Genomic DNA, 17,815 nt, shown 5'->3' on the forward strand with positions numbered 1-17,815 from the left:
TAATCTAGAAAAGTATGTGCAATATTTGAAATTATCTATTTAACCATACTAACTCTAGGTTTCTCCACATCTAACATGTCGATTCAGAATTCTGAGTCACACTTGAGCAAGTGATGAATCTTTGTTAAATCATGTTCACGTGAAGCCAATAGCGTGTGATAAGACTCTTATTTTTATATTAAAAATTCATTATATATACATAAGTATTTGAATCTGAATTCAGTTGTTAATGTATATTAACTTTGAATTCATCGTAGAAATTCATAAACTTTAAATTTTGGATCTGTCTCACGTAATATTTAGCTAGTAAAGGTTATATCACCATCCCAACTAACAACTTGAATGAAAGTAATAAATAGGATATATAATACTTATAACAAAAGGACGGGATTGTTTTAACTTGTAAAATAATGGAGTGTCCTAGTTTACTTGTTTGTTAGAATTGTTATAACATTTACTATTAACCACGTGAAGTATTTTCAACAAGTTGGTCCCATGGTCTAGTGGTCAGGACATTGGACTCTGAATCCAGTAACCCGAGTTCAAGTCTCGGTGGGACCTTATTTTTTTTTTCTTTGTTCTGTTTGATTTTTCTTTTCCCACTATTTCAGAGAAAATTTAATAATAGAAAAAAAAAAAAAAAAACTAAATTGGTATGCATACGACTTTTCTCTCCGACTTCTCAACAAACACAGAGAAAAATAAAATCAGACGATGTTTCGGAATTCATAATTTTGTATTTTTTGTGCGAACAGATTGTTTGAATTGAATACTATTTTCGTAGAGGTTGAGTATACGGAAAACATAACAATTACACTAGATATGTTGTTGTTAGATTTGGACTATGATCTCTTGTTCTACGACTGTCGATGCCAAACCATCTGTCAAACTAATAAAACAATGGTAGACCAGAATCAGTGTGCACAGAAATTGGTACGAGACCAAAAGTTGTAAGAAGCAAAGCAAATTCAGTAACAAGAAAAAGGAAAGAACAATGGGATACTCTTTTTTTTTTTCCCCTCTCCTCCAATTGGAAAATGAAAGATTGTGTATAATTTACATTCCATGGAGAGACTAGTAAAAGAGAAGAATTATAAGAAAAGAATTGGAATTTGGAAGCAAACATAAACCCCCCAAAAACAAAATTAACAAAAAGAACCACCACCACTACTAAATCCTGTTTTCCAACTCTATCCCCAGAAAAAGAAAAAGAACTTAAAGTCCCAAAACCCCAATAAACAATTTGATGTTTGCTGTCCCCAGGTAAACTATGCATCTCCATTTTCAAGATCAGGGCAAGATAATGGCTTGCAAACTCAAGAATTCCGGAAACGGAGAATGTACAAGGTGTCCCCAAACAAAAATGCAACCTTAATGCAGATCCTGCTGCATTATTAACAAAGAATTAATGACAATCACCCTCCCTTTTACTCCGCCTGTGGTCCTCTCTCTACATCATGCTCCTCCAATGGCTCGGGGAAAATCTCTTTGGACTGTCGTCTAGTTGATGAAGAATGACCGTTGTTGTCCCCATTAGGACCACTTCCTTGAGAGCCTGTTGTTCCGGATTGCTTCAAACTACTTGTTCCTTCCAACTTATGTGCTGAAGCTGCAGCAGGTACGGCTGCTACATCTGAGGAGCTACGCCAGCTGCCAAACAGTGCAGCGTTCCATGAACTTCTCGATGAAGTTGCTCTAAGTCTTGCTGAGCTAGTGTGTTCTTCCCTAACTACCTTCAAAGGGTTTTCCAAAGCTTTAAGGATGTATCTCATTAAGGGTCTCCTTGACGGTTTGGGATTGAGGCAGGATCTGGCAACAATAGCCATCGCCCATACTTCCTCTAATAAATCTTCGTCTATGATTAGGGAAGGATCCACAATGTTTGTGACAAGTTCTTTATCATATATACTAATGTACTTAAGCGTACCATCCAACCACTCCTTCATGCTGGCATCATTGGATGCACTGATACCTAGCTTGCCAGTTACTAGCTCGAGTAAAACCTTTCCAAAACAGTAGACATCATACGCACAAGTGGCACTAGGTGTACCTGTCCATTCGGGTAAGAAAGAATATTAGGACGAGAGGAGTAGACTTTGAAGTATTCCCTAGTGATAGTTCAAGCAACAAAGATCCCACAAAAAGTAAAGCAAAACACCGCCATCAAAATCTCCAGTTCTTTAGGCAGTACAGTTCAATATACAGTTGTCCAGCCCTTTACACTCTTTGGAATCAGCTTTATATCGAAAATTTCCACCTAATAGTCTCACTTATTCTTACTTCTAATGAGAATCTACAGTTTTGATTTGTTGCCTAGACCAATTTAAGGAAATTTTACCCACCAACAAACAATACTGGAAATGTGACGCAAATAATTTTAAATAGTTACTTACACCAATTTAATAAATATTAAGAATATCCAAGTAAACTCTATTTAAAGAAAGTAGAACTAAATAAAGTTGCACATACCTGATGCACCTTGTTCCGACGTCCTGCAAATAAGAAAGGGAGAACTATGTCAATAAGCAGTATAAACTATTAAACAATTACTGGTTGAAAGAATATAACAAAACTTTTGAGATCATGCAACAAGCTTCGACGAAAAGCTGGAAAAACAGTGATAACCATTCGTAAGACAGGAAATACATATGGAAAAGTTTTCACTATAAAACAAAAGCTTTCTGGATTACTGTGATCAGTGGTCGTAAATTCAATTTCTAAAATAAGAGAACCTGGAAAGTTTTAACAGAAGCTATGAAGATTAAAATAATAGAATAGAAGGCCTAAAATCTTTGGCATCTAACATGGGACTTCAAACCAATTTTTCACATGCCATTATATCTAGGTCGTTCCAGAAGTATTTAGTACCACAATACAAAATTTAATAATTTCCTGCATTCAATGTGTAGGCATAACGAGAATAGGTAATAGTTAAAGCTAGACAATGAGAGTGAGAAATAGTTAAACTTACTTCAGCACAGGATGGAAAGCTAAAAGAATGAGAACTATGCATTCCCTACCAAATAGCATAACCAACAAATTCTCCTTAAGTGAAAACATGTACATCAAAGGACAACCCTGAGGGGTAGCTCAGCTGGTAAAGGCCTGGGACAAAGTCCTTCAGGTCGCCGGTTCGAGCCCCAGCAGGGCCACTGGAGGCATTACAAACCGGCCGCGTCTCCAGGGCCCCGTGGAACTAACCGTGGTGGACCCGCCTTGAAACAGCGGGACCCGTGGGTACAGCTAGTCGGGTTCGCAAAGCGACGCCCGGAAACCACGGTAAAAAAAAAAAAAAAAAATGTACATCAAAGGACTATGTTTCATGGATTCGGCTACGCATGCATATCCCATACATGAGTTTTAAATATCCAGTAAGGGTACATACAGTTTTTTGCTAATTTCTACTTAAACAACAACACCCATGTGACACCCGCTAGACATAGGTAAATCAAGGCAAAAAGATTCATATAACATAGAAAAGGAATAATTTACTGAGGGATAAAACAAGTAATTAACAAGTGGGTGATGGTCTTTCAGACTAGACCCACTGTTCTTTACAGTGTTCCTTGTAACTTGAATACTGAGAAGAAATAAGATTATATGCAACTGCATGATAACTATCATCAGGACTAAACTAGTCAGAGCCTATATTACAAGTTTTTCTAATTTAGAAACAAAGCTAAAGCCCTTTTGTATAAGAACAGATAACGAGATGACAAGGTTAAGAGTAAGGTTGCTGCATGAACGTTAGGATTCTCATTTATATCAGAGCTAATAAATATACACCAGAAAGACTTGAGTGGCAGCAAAACTGTGGAACTCAAATCCAATTTAGAAACCAGGCCAAAGTAGTTTCTATAACATCAAATTGGAGATACAGACATATTAACTATAAAACTGCCTGATTTTAAGATCCATCATGGGAGACAAATATTGAAACAAAATTATTGAACATTACATAACAACCTAGTAGTAATAGTGGTTAGCCTTCGAAAAGAAAAGGATGGTTAGAACACAGAATTTACCAACAAGTACTTACTGTGGAAATCTAAGCAGCCTGGAAATTCGGTTTTGATGGCTCTCTCCTTCTTGTGCACAGGCCTCATTTAGACTCCCTAGCCGTACTTCGAACTTATCATCAAGAAGTATGCTGCTTGCTTGAACATCTCTGCGAGAATAGTAGGCATAGGAAAAAGAAGATGTCACTACATGATGCACTAGCAAAATTCTGACAGAAATAAAGTTCTTTTTTTGGGGCGGGTGGGGGGTGGGTTGTTGAGGGAAGAGTTGAATCCAAGAAACTAATTCATGCAATTAAATCATTGAGAATTTCATGGTGAACTGCAGCAGAAAAACTATGCGGACATTTAGAGAAGCATCTCCTTTGGAAACTCCTTCTGGAATGGATATTCGGTTCAAGAAAGTCTATTAGATGCCCCATGAAAGGATCTTTTGTTTGTAACTGAGAAATCCTCCCAGCTCTTTCGGTGCACGGTCCAAAAGTCGGTGGATAATGGGCCCAGCCTTCTACCTTTCTCCACTTAAATACCAAGCTTTAGTCTATGGTAGGATTCAAACTGATAACGTGAGCTTAACCCACACATAATGAGTTGTGCTCTTGCCACTAACCCAAATCCCTAAGGGTTGCCCGGTGAAAGAATATTGGTTGAACCCAAAACATGCAGATGAAAAGTTTTAGAGAAATAAGATAGTTCACTGACTGGCTTAGGTTCCATGGAGATAAAAGGTACAAAAGATGAGGAGTATCATATGCAGACTACCTTTAGTTGATTAAGATTGATGGGATTGTGTCGAGGTGTGCACAAGCTAGCCCGGGCACCACGGTTATCAAAAAAAAAGGATTGATGTATGGAGAAGGTTCAATAATAAGAAAAGAAAAAAATTTAAAAAAAAAACATAACTGTTCTTAGTTTGAGAAATTTTCTATTTCTGCATTCACAATATCTCTGCACAGTAGAAATATAATGTCATCAAGATCTTCTAAGGCCACATCCCTCATACCGAATCTAACAATTGAAACTGCCTAGATTAGAGATATCGCAGCCATGCATGGAACTATAGAAGCTGAGCTTACAGCAATTTTAGAAGTGCATGGCTCTTGACGTTACATTGCTAAGCCCTAAAAGGACAGGTTTTAGGTTTCCTAAGCTCTTACTTTTATTACATGCAGGTGTAGCTCATAAAGATAGTAATTGAAGCCCTCAAGTTGATAGAGTCAAGCTCCAGGTCCAAGATATTGTGGAGGCTATTCCTTATGTGATGAACTCTGTATAATGATAGTCTCACGAGGCAATAAACATTACAGATCTCCAACTGATAGCAAATCAGAAAACCATCAACCATGCAATGCCTCCTTTTATAAATCCCGAGAAGCTAAGAGCGAAGCAGACATCTAATATTATCATTTATAAATAGGCTTTAGATGATTTTTAGTCGACCAGACATGGGCACAATCCATAAAGTTGCAAAGCACCTTTAACGTGCATAGTGTTTGCGCTGCACTGAATTTTTGGTTGAAAATTTGAGAGCCTTTTATGGGAATCTTGTCCCACCTAATTCAGAGACACGAAATACACTGATGATAGGGAAATATAAGTGCACATGCAAACATGGAAATCTAATAGTAAATCACATAAGTCCAGCATTACTATTCAAAATATCTCAGATTAACCATAAAAGTGGTAGCACATGGAAGTAACATAAATGTAATATGACAAGCCCTTGATACCTGTGCACTAGAGGAGGGTTACATTCATGATGTAGATAAGACAAACCCTCAGCAGCTCCAATAGCAATTTTCAGTCTTGTTATCCAATCCAATGACTGCAAACTATCATCATCTGAATTGTTTTTTCTAAACAAAGAACTGGAAAGATCTCCATTTGGCATATACTTGTACACCACGAACTTCTCATTCTCATTCTCCAAACAGTGCCCCATAAAAGGTACTAATCTGGAGTGAGAAACCTTGCTGAAGAAGTCCAATTCTGACAAGTATGCTTCATTCCTTGCAGACTGCACATCTATTCTTTTGACAACTATAAGTGTCCCGCCTTCTAGGGTGCCACGGAAGAGATCACCTGAATGACCATGCTTCATAAGATTTGCATCATTGAACTCACCTGTGGCTTGAAGAATCTGCTGGTAGGTAAATGCATCTCCTAAACTTGAAAAATTCAATGATACTCCAGGTGCAGGAGGTGGTGGACTTGAACTGGCAGGACCAGGCCCAACCTCAGTGGCTCTTTGATTCGTGGCACCCCGTTTGCGGGTGCAAAAAATCAGTAGAAATATACAGATAAAGACAAGTGCAAGTAATCCAACGCTACCCAGAACAGCCGCCAATATGATTTTATTTCTGTGACTCTTTCTGTTGGATTTGGAAGTTGGAAGAGGCTCTGTGGCATTTGGCTCTCCAAAATTATCAAACAACAAGCCACGCCCGCTATAAAAAGAAGCACATTCGCTCCTATTCCTTTGACTTGTCGCATTTTGGAGGCAATTGCTACTAATTGGCACGTTACGTTGTGCATAATCTGGGAGTTTGCCTTCAAAATAGTTTCCTGATAGATCTAGAAAACTGAAGCTTCTGTTTAAGGACGGCAAATTTCCATAAAACATATTATGAGAAAGATTAAACACTGCACCAGTGGCATTGACAACAGAGCTAACATTTGGCAGAATACCAGTGAGGTTATTCGCAGAGACATCTAGGAATTGCAACCCAGGCATCGACCACAAAACATTAGACAACGATCCAGACAGCTTATTATTCCCAACTGCCATACTCTTCAAGTTCCGTAATCCTCCTAATTCAGGGACCACTCCACTTAGACTATTGAAGCTGAGGTTAAGATCAACCAAATTAGAAAGGTTACCGAGTTGGGTGGGTATCGAAGTAGAAAAGCTGTTGTCAGACAGATTCAAGGATTTCAACTGAAGCAAAGTCCCAATTTCTGAAGGAATAGCCCCATTGAAGAAATTTGAAGACATATCAAGCAAGGTAAGGTTCTTCAGAGAAACAAATGTATCAGGAATTACCCCAAGAAGCTTATTATGCGAAAGATCAAGACTTGATAGGCGTGACAATTGACCCAAACTTTGAGGCACTTGTCCAGTGAGACCATTGTTGGACAAATTGAGAGTAACTAAACTAGTCAAATTGCCAAGGGATGGAGGAATAGGACCAATGAGGAAACATGACCTGAGATCAAGTACCCGAAGAGACACAAGCCTAAGACCAAACCATTCAGGAATAGAACCAGGAAGTACAAAATTGGAAGCATTAAAAGATTCCAAAAGAGTCAAATTTTGGAGAGCATCAACTGAGAATTGAGGGGTTTGACCCCCAGCTCGAGTACGTTTAAAACCAGATATGTTGATCTCAGTAACTCGACCATTCTTGCAACGAATCCCAGCCCAGTTGAAACAAGGGTTACCCTTTATAGGCCATTCTTTGGCTCTTAACCCTAAAGAAGATCTCAGTTGAAGCAAAGCAAATTTCTCAGCTGAAGAACTAACCCTCTGCTGAAATGTAGAGTCAAACAGCAAGAAAAACACAAAACAAAACAAAACCACTCTGTCCTGTTGGTTCACCATTCTTGCTCAACCTTCATTTAACTTCGAAAATTCTCGTCATTTCTCAAATATATATAAATGGGCATCTCTAATTTGTTATACCCCTTCTATATCATAGTGATTCTTGAAATAAAAAAGGGAATATACATTCTGTGTCAGAAAATTAAAGGGCTTACCTTTTTTTGAGTGAATCAACAAAGCTTTTGCTTTGATTCTTTGTTCTTGATAAAGCAAAGAAGAGTTCTAAATGCTAATCCCTATACTGTTTTCTCTCTACCAACTCTTTTTCTTTCAGTTTCTTCAGTTTGATAGGTAAGAGAGAAGATTAAAAAAATGGTCAAAAAAAAAATGGGTTCTTTTTTTGTGTGTGTGAGAAAGTGGTGTGAATGAAGAAAAGAGGAGAAATAGTAGATGTAGAGAGAGAAAGTAAATGAGTCAATCCTAATTCTCTCTCTAAAAACTCTGTGTGATTAATTGGATCATTGATGTACTGTTCATTACTGTAATCTTGAAAATTTAACAGAAGAACACAAAAAAGATTGTATTTTTTATGGAAAAATATTTATCCCTTTTGGAAATAATACTGACAAAAAGTGAACTTTTTTCGCCGCCGTGGACGGTGGTGGGGTGGTGGGGTGGTGGGGGGTTGAGGGATTAAGTTGACTACCGGGAAAGTGGCAAAAAAACAGCTAAGCTAAAAACAACTAGTTTAATTCTAAAATAGATTAACAATAATTAAATTTCTTAATTTGGGTTTTATTTTTTCTCTCACTAGAATCTTTCTTCTAATTATTTCTGTAATTATTACTCTTTTCCTCTTTTTATTTTGGTAGATAAATAATGAGAGTATCTGGTAAAGTATTATTCGGCAACTTTTATGGGAAATCTTTTAATTAATTACCTTTTCTTTTATATTGCAAATTCGATGATATTTAGGTAAATTTTATTTAAAGCAAAGTTATTATTTATGATTTTTTTAAAATAGTGCTGACTAAGAGTTGGTTTCTTTTTTGGTGGAAAAAGTGTTGAATGAGACGAAAACATGTGTGAGACAGATTTCATAATATTATTTTTTTGAATAAATAAATAAAACATCTTTGGACGTGCTTGGGTTTATCTCAATAAATAAAATAACATCGTGTTAAAAAAAATTAAATAAACTACGGCATGGGTTACTCTTTTCTTTTAATTTTATCTGATAATTTTATTATTATGGACGATTGGATTTTAGGTATAATTATTATTATTTAATTTATGATGTTAATTTAATTATATATGATATACTCTCTAGTCCATGTTAAGTGAATTAATGGGATATGATACACTTTTAAGAAAAATATTTAAGAACATTAATTAAATGCTAGTATTATCCTTTTTATTATTCTAAAACTATTCTGGTAGAAAATATAAAGTAGTTAAGACTCTCATTAAAAATATGGGTAAATATAGAAGAAAGAAAAAAAATCTCAACAATTCTCTAGAACGTTTAAAAATTACTTAGTTTAAACTATGAAAAAAAATATTAATAATTCAATTAATATGTACCAGAGAGAGGAGTAGTTAGAGGTGGACAGGGTACAATATTAAAAAATTTAATTCAATAATTTTCATTTTCAGTTTTAAGAATGGTATTTTACAAAATAATAAATCAATTTACGTAGTTGTTACTTCAATTTATTTATGTTTATATATTAGATAATTATAACTTTGTCTTTTTAAGACAAGTCGCAATTATATTATACTAAAACTTTACACATTTAAAAATATTCAAAAAAAAAAGGTAAAAACGAATTTCTTTTGTTAGTCAATTACATAAAAAATCAAGCGGTCAAAATTCTAACATATAAATAATTAGTTCTGTTCTATTTCATTTTATAGTGAATTTGATATATATCGTAGCTAAACTAGCCCCTAATATTAGTAATGATATAAACAAAAACATCAAAACAACAATTACAAACGAAGGCAAATATAAAATCATTTTATATCTGATTTTAAAAAACACTTAAACATCTATAAATACTTAATCATAAATTCAATTTTTAAAATATTTAATATTAACTTGAAACTATTCTAAAATATCATACCTTTTAAATCCCGAATCTTCTCTTATTAAAAGTTAACTTGACAAAATAATTTTTAGTGACTTTGTAAGTTAATTCCTACGTATAAAACTTTAAACGTAATTATTGCGGCCAATTAACTTTTTAGATGCTGTCTTTTCTCTGAGTATGAGCCGTTAAAAGACAATGATAACATGTTTAATTTGAAACCATTAATCATAGTTACAATCAATGTGTATAAAAAAAAATCAATCACAAGAATATATTCCACCATGAAAATATCATATGATCATTATTTCATGCACTAATGAAATGGTGTTTATTAGTCTAAGCAAAATACTTTCATTTATCCAAAGATTTTAGCATGTTAGTTTCACCATTAATTGTATGAAGAAGAGATATTGACGTTCAGATTTCACAAAAATAACTATCTAATCATTCTATTGTATCTTTTTATTTATATCCTTTTAAAATATATTCAAGTGTAATCACGTACGTGAGGTCTGAGAATGTTGAAGTGTACGTAGTAAAACCTAATACTATCTTGTTAAGGTAGAGAATTTGATTTCTATTTTCTTTAAAATTCATAATAACATTTAATTTAATTGATTAAAATAAACAAATAGTATTTTATTTCAAGAAGAGTAGACTAGAATAATCAAACGTCACAGTGAAGAATTTAATGTTGGTATTTATTTAAAATAAAATATAAATTAGTCAGAGGAAGCAACTCTACTTTGAAAATAAGAAAGAAAAACAAACTTCTCTTCAATTTGTACCACGCACGACTTATACTTTGTAACTAAAAATAAGGAAAGTAATCAATGTTTGTTGTAACTAATTTGAAGTTTAATTCAAATTGAAGCAATAATTAACTTTACAAATTCTAGAACTAAAAAGGCCTTGCTAAAGTGATAAAATTGAGAATTTAAGATCCGTACATGAGAATGTAGATATAGTTTGTGTTTCATAAATTTTTAATTTTTTTTTAATTCAAGTATAGGGATCAAATTGGTAAAATAGAGAGCGCCCAAATTGTCATAACCAGATTGAGTTGGGTTTTCGAAACTAGTCTTTCTATAAATGTAAGGTAGGAGTACAATCTGTATACATTACATATTTTTTGAAACTACGTCTATAAAATTATATTAAATGTATTATTGTTATTTTTATTTTTTTTATTGTTATTGTTGAGTTCTAACTCAATCAATGTTTTTCACACAAAACTTGGACATATACATGAAAATTATTGTTTTTTTAGTAAATATTTATCTATGAATCCAAAATCTTAAAAGGTGGAAGTATTTGGACATTGATTACAGGTTTAAACCAAATGGTGCAAAGACAATGGTGGAGCCTATTTAGTAGTGTGTGCAAGTTTTTTTTTTTAATATTAATTATATGGGGGGCATGGAGCAAAATTGAAGCAATGATGAAGTCAAACACTATATGATGGTCAACTCTTCTTTTATTCTTTTCTTCTTTTTTTTTTTTTTCTTTTTTTGCTTTTTTGTTTTGTTTTGGATTTGATTGAAGTATGGTCATTTTTCTTATCCACCTCAGGTGTCCACAACAACCAGTAAAAGACAGCATTATACTTCCTTAAATTTCATTTGGTCTTTTCACACAAAAAGGCAAAAAAAATTGTACAAAACTCATATTTTAGGTAGGGGAGTTTAACTTCTAGTGCAATGTTTGTTTGTTTTTGTTTTTCATATTCGATGTTTGATATTCATATTAAAGTTTGACTAATTTGAATTTGTGCCACGTAAGGCTCCATTAGGTGGAAAATGCTAGCTATCAAGGATTTCTTCTCATATCCAAGACTCGAACCCGAGACTTCTAGTTAAAGAGGAACAACACCATCCACTGCACCACATCCTTTGATGATTTTGTGCAGAAGTCATATTTTAGGTTATGGATCATTAGCTTTCTTCCTAGATCATGCATTTATATAAGAAAAAGATTTATTAAATGGACAAATATATTTACCTCGAAATCCAATTCACTGGTTCAGATATTAATTATTTTATATTAACTTGAGATCATCATAAAAAATTGTAAATCGTCTAAAATTTTAGGCTACTTTGTGTCATGTTCATTTTAGGGTTTAAAACAAGCAAAACAAAGAAAACATATAAACGTGAGTTACTTGGTGGACCACTCCCTCAAGATAGAAAAAAAAAACTTTTGTCCCAAAAAAATGGACATTTTTGTCCAAAACAACCAAACACTTTTTCTAAAGGAATTGTCTTTTGCCTTTCTTGTAAACTATCATTAAATATAGTGTGTTTGGTACACATAATATTTTTATGAAGAATTATTTCATTTTTTATAGTAGAACTTTTTTTTAGCAAAATGGAGAAAATGTCTTCCCTCACATATTTAGGTAGAATTTATAAGTGATTATATTTTATTCTTTTCAAACTCTACTGGCGAAATTACGTTAAATATATTATTATTTTTATAATCAACACTTGGTATTATTACAAATATTTAATACGCAAAACTTCACTATTACATCAACCTTACATCAATAATCGGAAATGACATAAATTCAATATCAATATGCATAGATTAAATTATCAATGAGAAATTTCATGTTATAAACCAAATGTTGTACTATTAGTTAAATTTTTATGGTGAGATTATTTTTCGTCATGTCACCAAAACGACACCTTATTAAAGGCATAATTTATTTTGGGATATGAATGGATAGTCCTAATTATAGTCATTGGATTACTTAATTATTGAGAGACGAAACCTAATATAGCCGTTCTAATCCCTTCCTACCCATAAAGGGTTCTATTATACATGAAGTTGAAAATTAACAGCAAATTAATAGAGTATAGTAATTACTTAGGTGAAGAATTGATAATTATTGGAGGGAGAAGAATAATATTTGTAAGTTAGGTTCCACACATGGCTACTGAAAGAGTTTGATATATATAGAGGTAAATAATGATGGAGTCAGAGTTTTCATTAATGAAGAGATGTAACAAAAATTACAATTATATCGCTGAATGCGCTATCTTAAAAAAAATGCAACACCTTAATAATGGTGTTGAACCTTCAATTTGTGTCAAAAAGATGACTTATCTATATAATATAATGTTTAGGTATGGGTATCGCTTGACACTCCTCGAGTAGGGGTATAGCTCCACCCCTGCATGTAAATTACCAAACTTGAATTGTGTGTGATGGTTGAAGTTCATTCACCTATCAGAGGTCTCGAGTTCAAGTTCCTGAATAGAAAAAAACATGTTAAAAATACAGCCCACAAAATAGGTCTTATAATGTGTAAATTCAAATTTAGTCCTGACCAAAAATAAAATAAATATACATGTAAATTATATGCCAATAACACATAACAGCTTGTAAATTATGGTATTGTCATGACACCTATATATGACAATTATATATGGGTGGTTTTATATTAGTATATAGTTATTATTACTAGTTAAAAGGGAGGCAGCAAGTGGTACACCTAATCACTCTAGCTTTAAGGACTACTTCTTAGAAGCATAGTGGTAGTTGACGCACAAATAATTATTCGTTGTAAGAGACTTTGAAGCAAAATATAAAGGTAGTACGTCACATCAAATTAATAAATTCGAGATTACGAAGATAGGGTTCAAATCTCAAAAGAAACAAAATATTAAATATATTTAATGAAATAATGACTATTTAAGTAAGTTGATCGGAATATCACAATTATCTCAAAAAACATAAAAACTACATCTCATGAATCAACTTTTATATACATGAATTTTAGGTTGCGTGTGTATATATATTTGTGTGTATAGAGATCGAGAGTGAGTGAGACTAATTTTTGGACTCTTTCCCCTTCATATTTGATTCGTTTGGTTTATGGACTAATTATAAAATTATGTATAAATGTGTCAAATAATCCTTGTGATATTTATCTGTTTTCCTCAATTTATTTAGTACTATTTTTTTTTTCGTTTGCTCCATAATATTTCACCAAATGAGCATCCAATGATGCGGTTAAGCGATTATAATAAAATGAGTTGAGAATCACCAAATCTGCCGATGGACCTACGTTTGCAGGTATGGGTGATTCATCAATATTTTTATAACTACTACAAATTTAACATGAGCATCCACCATCACAAAAAGTCCAAATGTTGCAGATTCATGTTAAAATAGGAGTCCAATACCCATTGCCTTGAAATCCTAATTGATTCATTACTGATCGATGAGGTTTCGAATTCAAATTTCAAGAGAGATAACATTTATATTAGATGATTTTGGTCATCCGTTAATTAAGTTTTGATAAGTAAAGTTATTATATATGTGTTGGTGAAAGATAAAATATACTCCATAATCTTGATTCACCAAATGAAAAAGAATACTATAGTCTATATATATAGCATTGTGTCGTGGCCTCAGCCTCTCAAGTCTCAACCAAAGAAAGTGAAAAGAGAGAGATACATATAATCCCCAATATTTCAGATCTGTGACAGAAGAATTGAAGTATAGAATATTGTCTTTAAAAGGACACCCTTGAACATGCACCCCAAAAATATTTACTTCTATAAGAAGAGATGAAAAAGAGAAGCAAACTCTATGAGTAGCAAAAGGCACACAAAAAAAAAGTGGGTGGAGCGGGAGCCGTAGCAGATTCAAAACTTTCACTAAAATTTAAACGTGAAATCATAAGATATATTTTAAACTCCTAAATCGCTAAAACAACTTCTAATCTTACGTAATTTGTTACGAAGAGGATTCAGATGAACATCCTCCACCCCTCAGATCCAACGGGGGGTGGGGAGATAGTAGTTACTAGTATTAAAGTGAGATACGTGATATAATTAGTGTTTGTTAATTATACTCTTAAAACCTATAATATGTAATTGCCACTAGCTAAGTTAGTGATAAGTGTAAATTATCTTTTGCATTATTTAATCAATGATTGGCATGATAATTATTTGAGTGGTTTAATTAATCTATAGGACGTGGCTCATTTGACAAATGTAAACTACTACTAAACTTTATGATTATGGATTCTTCTTATTATTCTTCTACATAATTTCTCTAATTATATATCATGTTCCTTTTGCTTTTTTCCTTTTGTAAGATGCCTGATGGATAAAGTTGCTGTCCTAGTAATTTTTTTCAAGATAAATAGTATTTAATTTGCTTTAATTTAACAATATTTACTATTAAGTGACGGTCATTAGTCTAATAAATGCAAATTTGCTTTATGATTATGGTTTTTAACAAGTGCATGACTACTAAATTTTTTGTTACACGTACTGCAGAGCCCATTTGGGAATGACGCTTCCAATGGAATTTTCTTTATACCTAGAACTAGAACCCGAGACCTCTGGTTAAGGGTGAAACAGTCCCACCACTGTATCACAACCTATGTTGATGAATTTAAGAGTCTTTGATAACTTATAAAACAATGCAAACAAATTAAGTATTTTTTTAAGAGCGATGTGATATTACTAATACTAGTTCGGATCTTACTAATAACACGCTTTTAGACGATTGGCGTGCATAATCAAATTCGTTAGCTCATAATTAATATGTTGTAACAACTCTAATTAATGATGATTAGTTATTTCTCTACTAATTTTTTTTTATAAATATATTTTCCAACTATACTATAGAATATAAAATCAAAGTTATGAAATGGTCAGTAGTAAACGGACAACAAAGGCATAATGTGCACGGAATCTCCTTTTAATTTGCAATTACCTAATATATTTCTTGCTTTTCAACTTTCAAGTTAGGCACCCAATCTCTGTTTGTTACATTGCCTTTTAATTTTCACATCGACTAATTGCTACTCAAAATTTTGTGTTACCTAATTTTTAGTGTTCTCACTTCAATGTACCTAGAGACAGAATTAAAATTTCGAACTTTATGAGTTTTGAATTTTAGAAATGATGATTTTAAATTTATCTGTTTAGTTTGATTTTATGTATTACCAATTCGGTTAATAAATTTATAAACATTAAATCAATATTTTTTCATATCGCTTTTTGATTAATCTATTAGCTGATGTTAATGATTCTCTATTTTCGTTTTAGCCTATAAGAAATATTATTCTAAAAATAATTATATCTCTTATTTTTATTTGTTGTTCATATCTCTAAATAATAAGTAATTTAAAATAAAAAAATAAAAAAATAAAAAAATAAATAAAAATAAAATATATATATATATTTAAAATATAAACACAAAATATTTTCAAAAATATTTATATATAAGTTGAACAACAATCATGTGTTTGATAACAACACCCTAACGGGATCCCAGTTTGTTGCAGAACCAAATCATAGTGCACTTTCTGCTAGTGGTTAGACTACATTTAAAATTAATTATTCAAATACTTTAAATATTTTCGTTTATTTTTATTTTTAAATTTTATTCATAATAGTAATTATTCTTCAACATTATAAAAATCTTAAATATGGGAAATGACATACAAACAAAGTAAATATTTAATTAAAAAATTGTATTTTAAGACATAAATACAAATATCTTAATTAATATTTTTTAAATGTAAATATAAATATGACAAGTATTTTCAAATGTTTGTTTTCCTTCCTTACCTACCAAAGCAAAGCTGTTCACATACTTTTTTCACTTTAAATTAATACTTCACAGTGGAAGATATACGTATTGAAAATTAAAATGAATATTTGGAAGTAATAAAATATTGTATTAAACTTATGGTTTCAATTAATTATTTAAATGGCCTATGTACTACTGCCAAACTAACAGAATATATAGGTGCATAAGTCCTTTTCTTGCCAGAGGGACTAAAAATCATTTTTATCGGAATTAAAAAAAAATGGAAAAGAGTTAGAGAGACTTGAATTTAATTTAATTTATTTCATTTTCCTTTTTTTTTGTTTTTGTTGAAAAATAATAATATTTCAAATGTCAAATATAGACACGTCACTGTTTAATTTTCAAAATGTCAACCATCGTTGTGTTAAAATTAATACTAGCAATCGTCTTTGTTTCTTCTTCTTAATTTTAAAGAATAAAGAATATCAAATGTCTATTTCGTGTAAGCTTTATAATTAATTGATTAATTAATAAATAAAACAACGTCAAAATAAGCAGCTAAATATGACAAAGAATAAAGAAGATTGCAGATATTTTTAAAGACAAATTCTTTATGGAGGTCCATTAATATCCATGTGAATATTTCCAAGAGTGTATCGACTTATGATTAATATTATTTTCACTAAATTAATGTTCTCTTGTAAGTATAAAACTTTCTTGAAAGATTTTAGGCATTTAGAAGAATGCGATGAGCTGTTAACTGAGTGACAAATCATCGGTCTAATTATTAAAAATATAAAATAGAGTTTATTAAGTTGTATACAAAATTTTAACTTGGTCAATTTAAATCATCGTTAAAACTAAGTATGTTAGAAGACAAAAGCTCAAAGAAAACATAATGATTACAAGTTTTGATATTTGATTAAATTCAATAACTCAAATATGTTGACCACGTCTTTCCAAAATAAAGTTATTTTGCTATATTAAAAATAAATTTCACTCTTGTTCATTTTATTCTTAATGCCCTTTTTCCTACTAAAATTATTGTCCAAGCACAATGTCCTAAATACACTTTTTGAATTTAACTTCAATTATTGTTTTTTTTTTCAACTTCAACTACATATGGTCCAAATTAAATGTCTACTTCAGCATATTATAAATTTCAAAACCCTAGCACACCAAACTCCAAATTTTGGTCTAAGTCTAAGAGATGGGTTCCTCGATCACAAGTTTGGTAGTTTGTGAAGAAAATGACATTTAACGGATACCAAGACTTTGGTTAATTTCATATTCCTTAATTTTCAAACATAGAGTTAATCATAATTCATATGTCAATATCATTGTTACTGTTTCAACCTCTATAAGAGGAAAATTGTCTCTAATACAACGAATTTTTGTGTACTACCTATGTATATCATGGGGATCAAAAGGTCATATAGCTACAATAATATGTGCAATGACTGCTTGAGGTTTAATATCTTTGCATAAAAATAAAAAGTTCTACCTAATATAGGAGAATTCCACGTCGAATGAAAATGGGATGGGAGATTGAGTTAGCTAGACCCAAAATTCATTCCAATATTGTTACTGATGATGTTAAGCCC

The 17,815-nt window shown here is 32.0% G+C and overlaps 1 protein-coding gene and 1 non-coding gene across 2 annotated transcripts; one reads left to right on the plus strand and one right to left on the minus strand.

Annotated features, from left to right (window-relative positions):
• Positions 1-489: 489 nt before the first annotated feature.
• On the plus strand, positions 490-561 carry TRNAQ-CUG (transfer RNA glutamine (anticodon CUG)). The gene has a single exon. It is a non-coding gene; the product is annotated as a tRNA-Gln (tRNA).
• Positions 562-1,266: 705 nt separating this feature from the next.
• LOC125816631 (probable LRR receptor-like serine/threonine-protein kinase At2g16250) lies at positions 1,267-7,985 on the minus strand. Its single transcript, XM_049496249.1, has 4 exons — positions 5,750-7,985; positions 4,040-4,168; positions 2,470-2,492; positions 1,267-2,050 (listed from the first exon to the last, which is right to left on the minus strand). The coding sequence occupies exons 1-4, from the start codon at positions 7,618-7,620 to the stop codon at positions 1,428-1,430; spliced, it is 2,646 nt and encodes an 881-aa protein (XP_049352206.1). The 5' UTR covers positions 7,621-7,985; the 3' UTR covers positions 1,267-1,427.
• Positions 7,986-17,815: the final 9,830 nt, after the last annotated feature.

The sequence above is a fragment of the Solanum verrucosum genome, unplaced genomic scaffold (genome assembly GCF_900185275.1).
Source record: "Solanum verrucosum unplaced genomic scaffold, falcon-dt-bn FXZP01000261.1, whole genome shotgun sequence".
NCBI classification, from domain to species: Eukaryota; Viridiplantae; Streptophyta; class Magnoliopsida; order Solanales; family Solanaceae; genus Solanum; species Solanum verrucosum.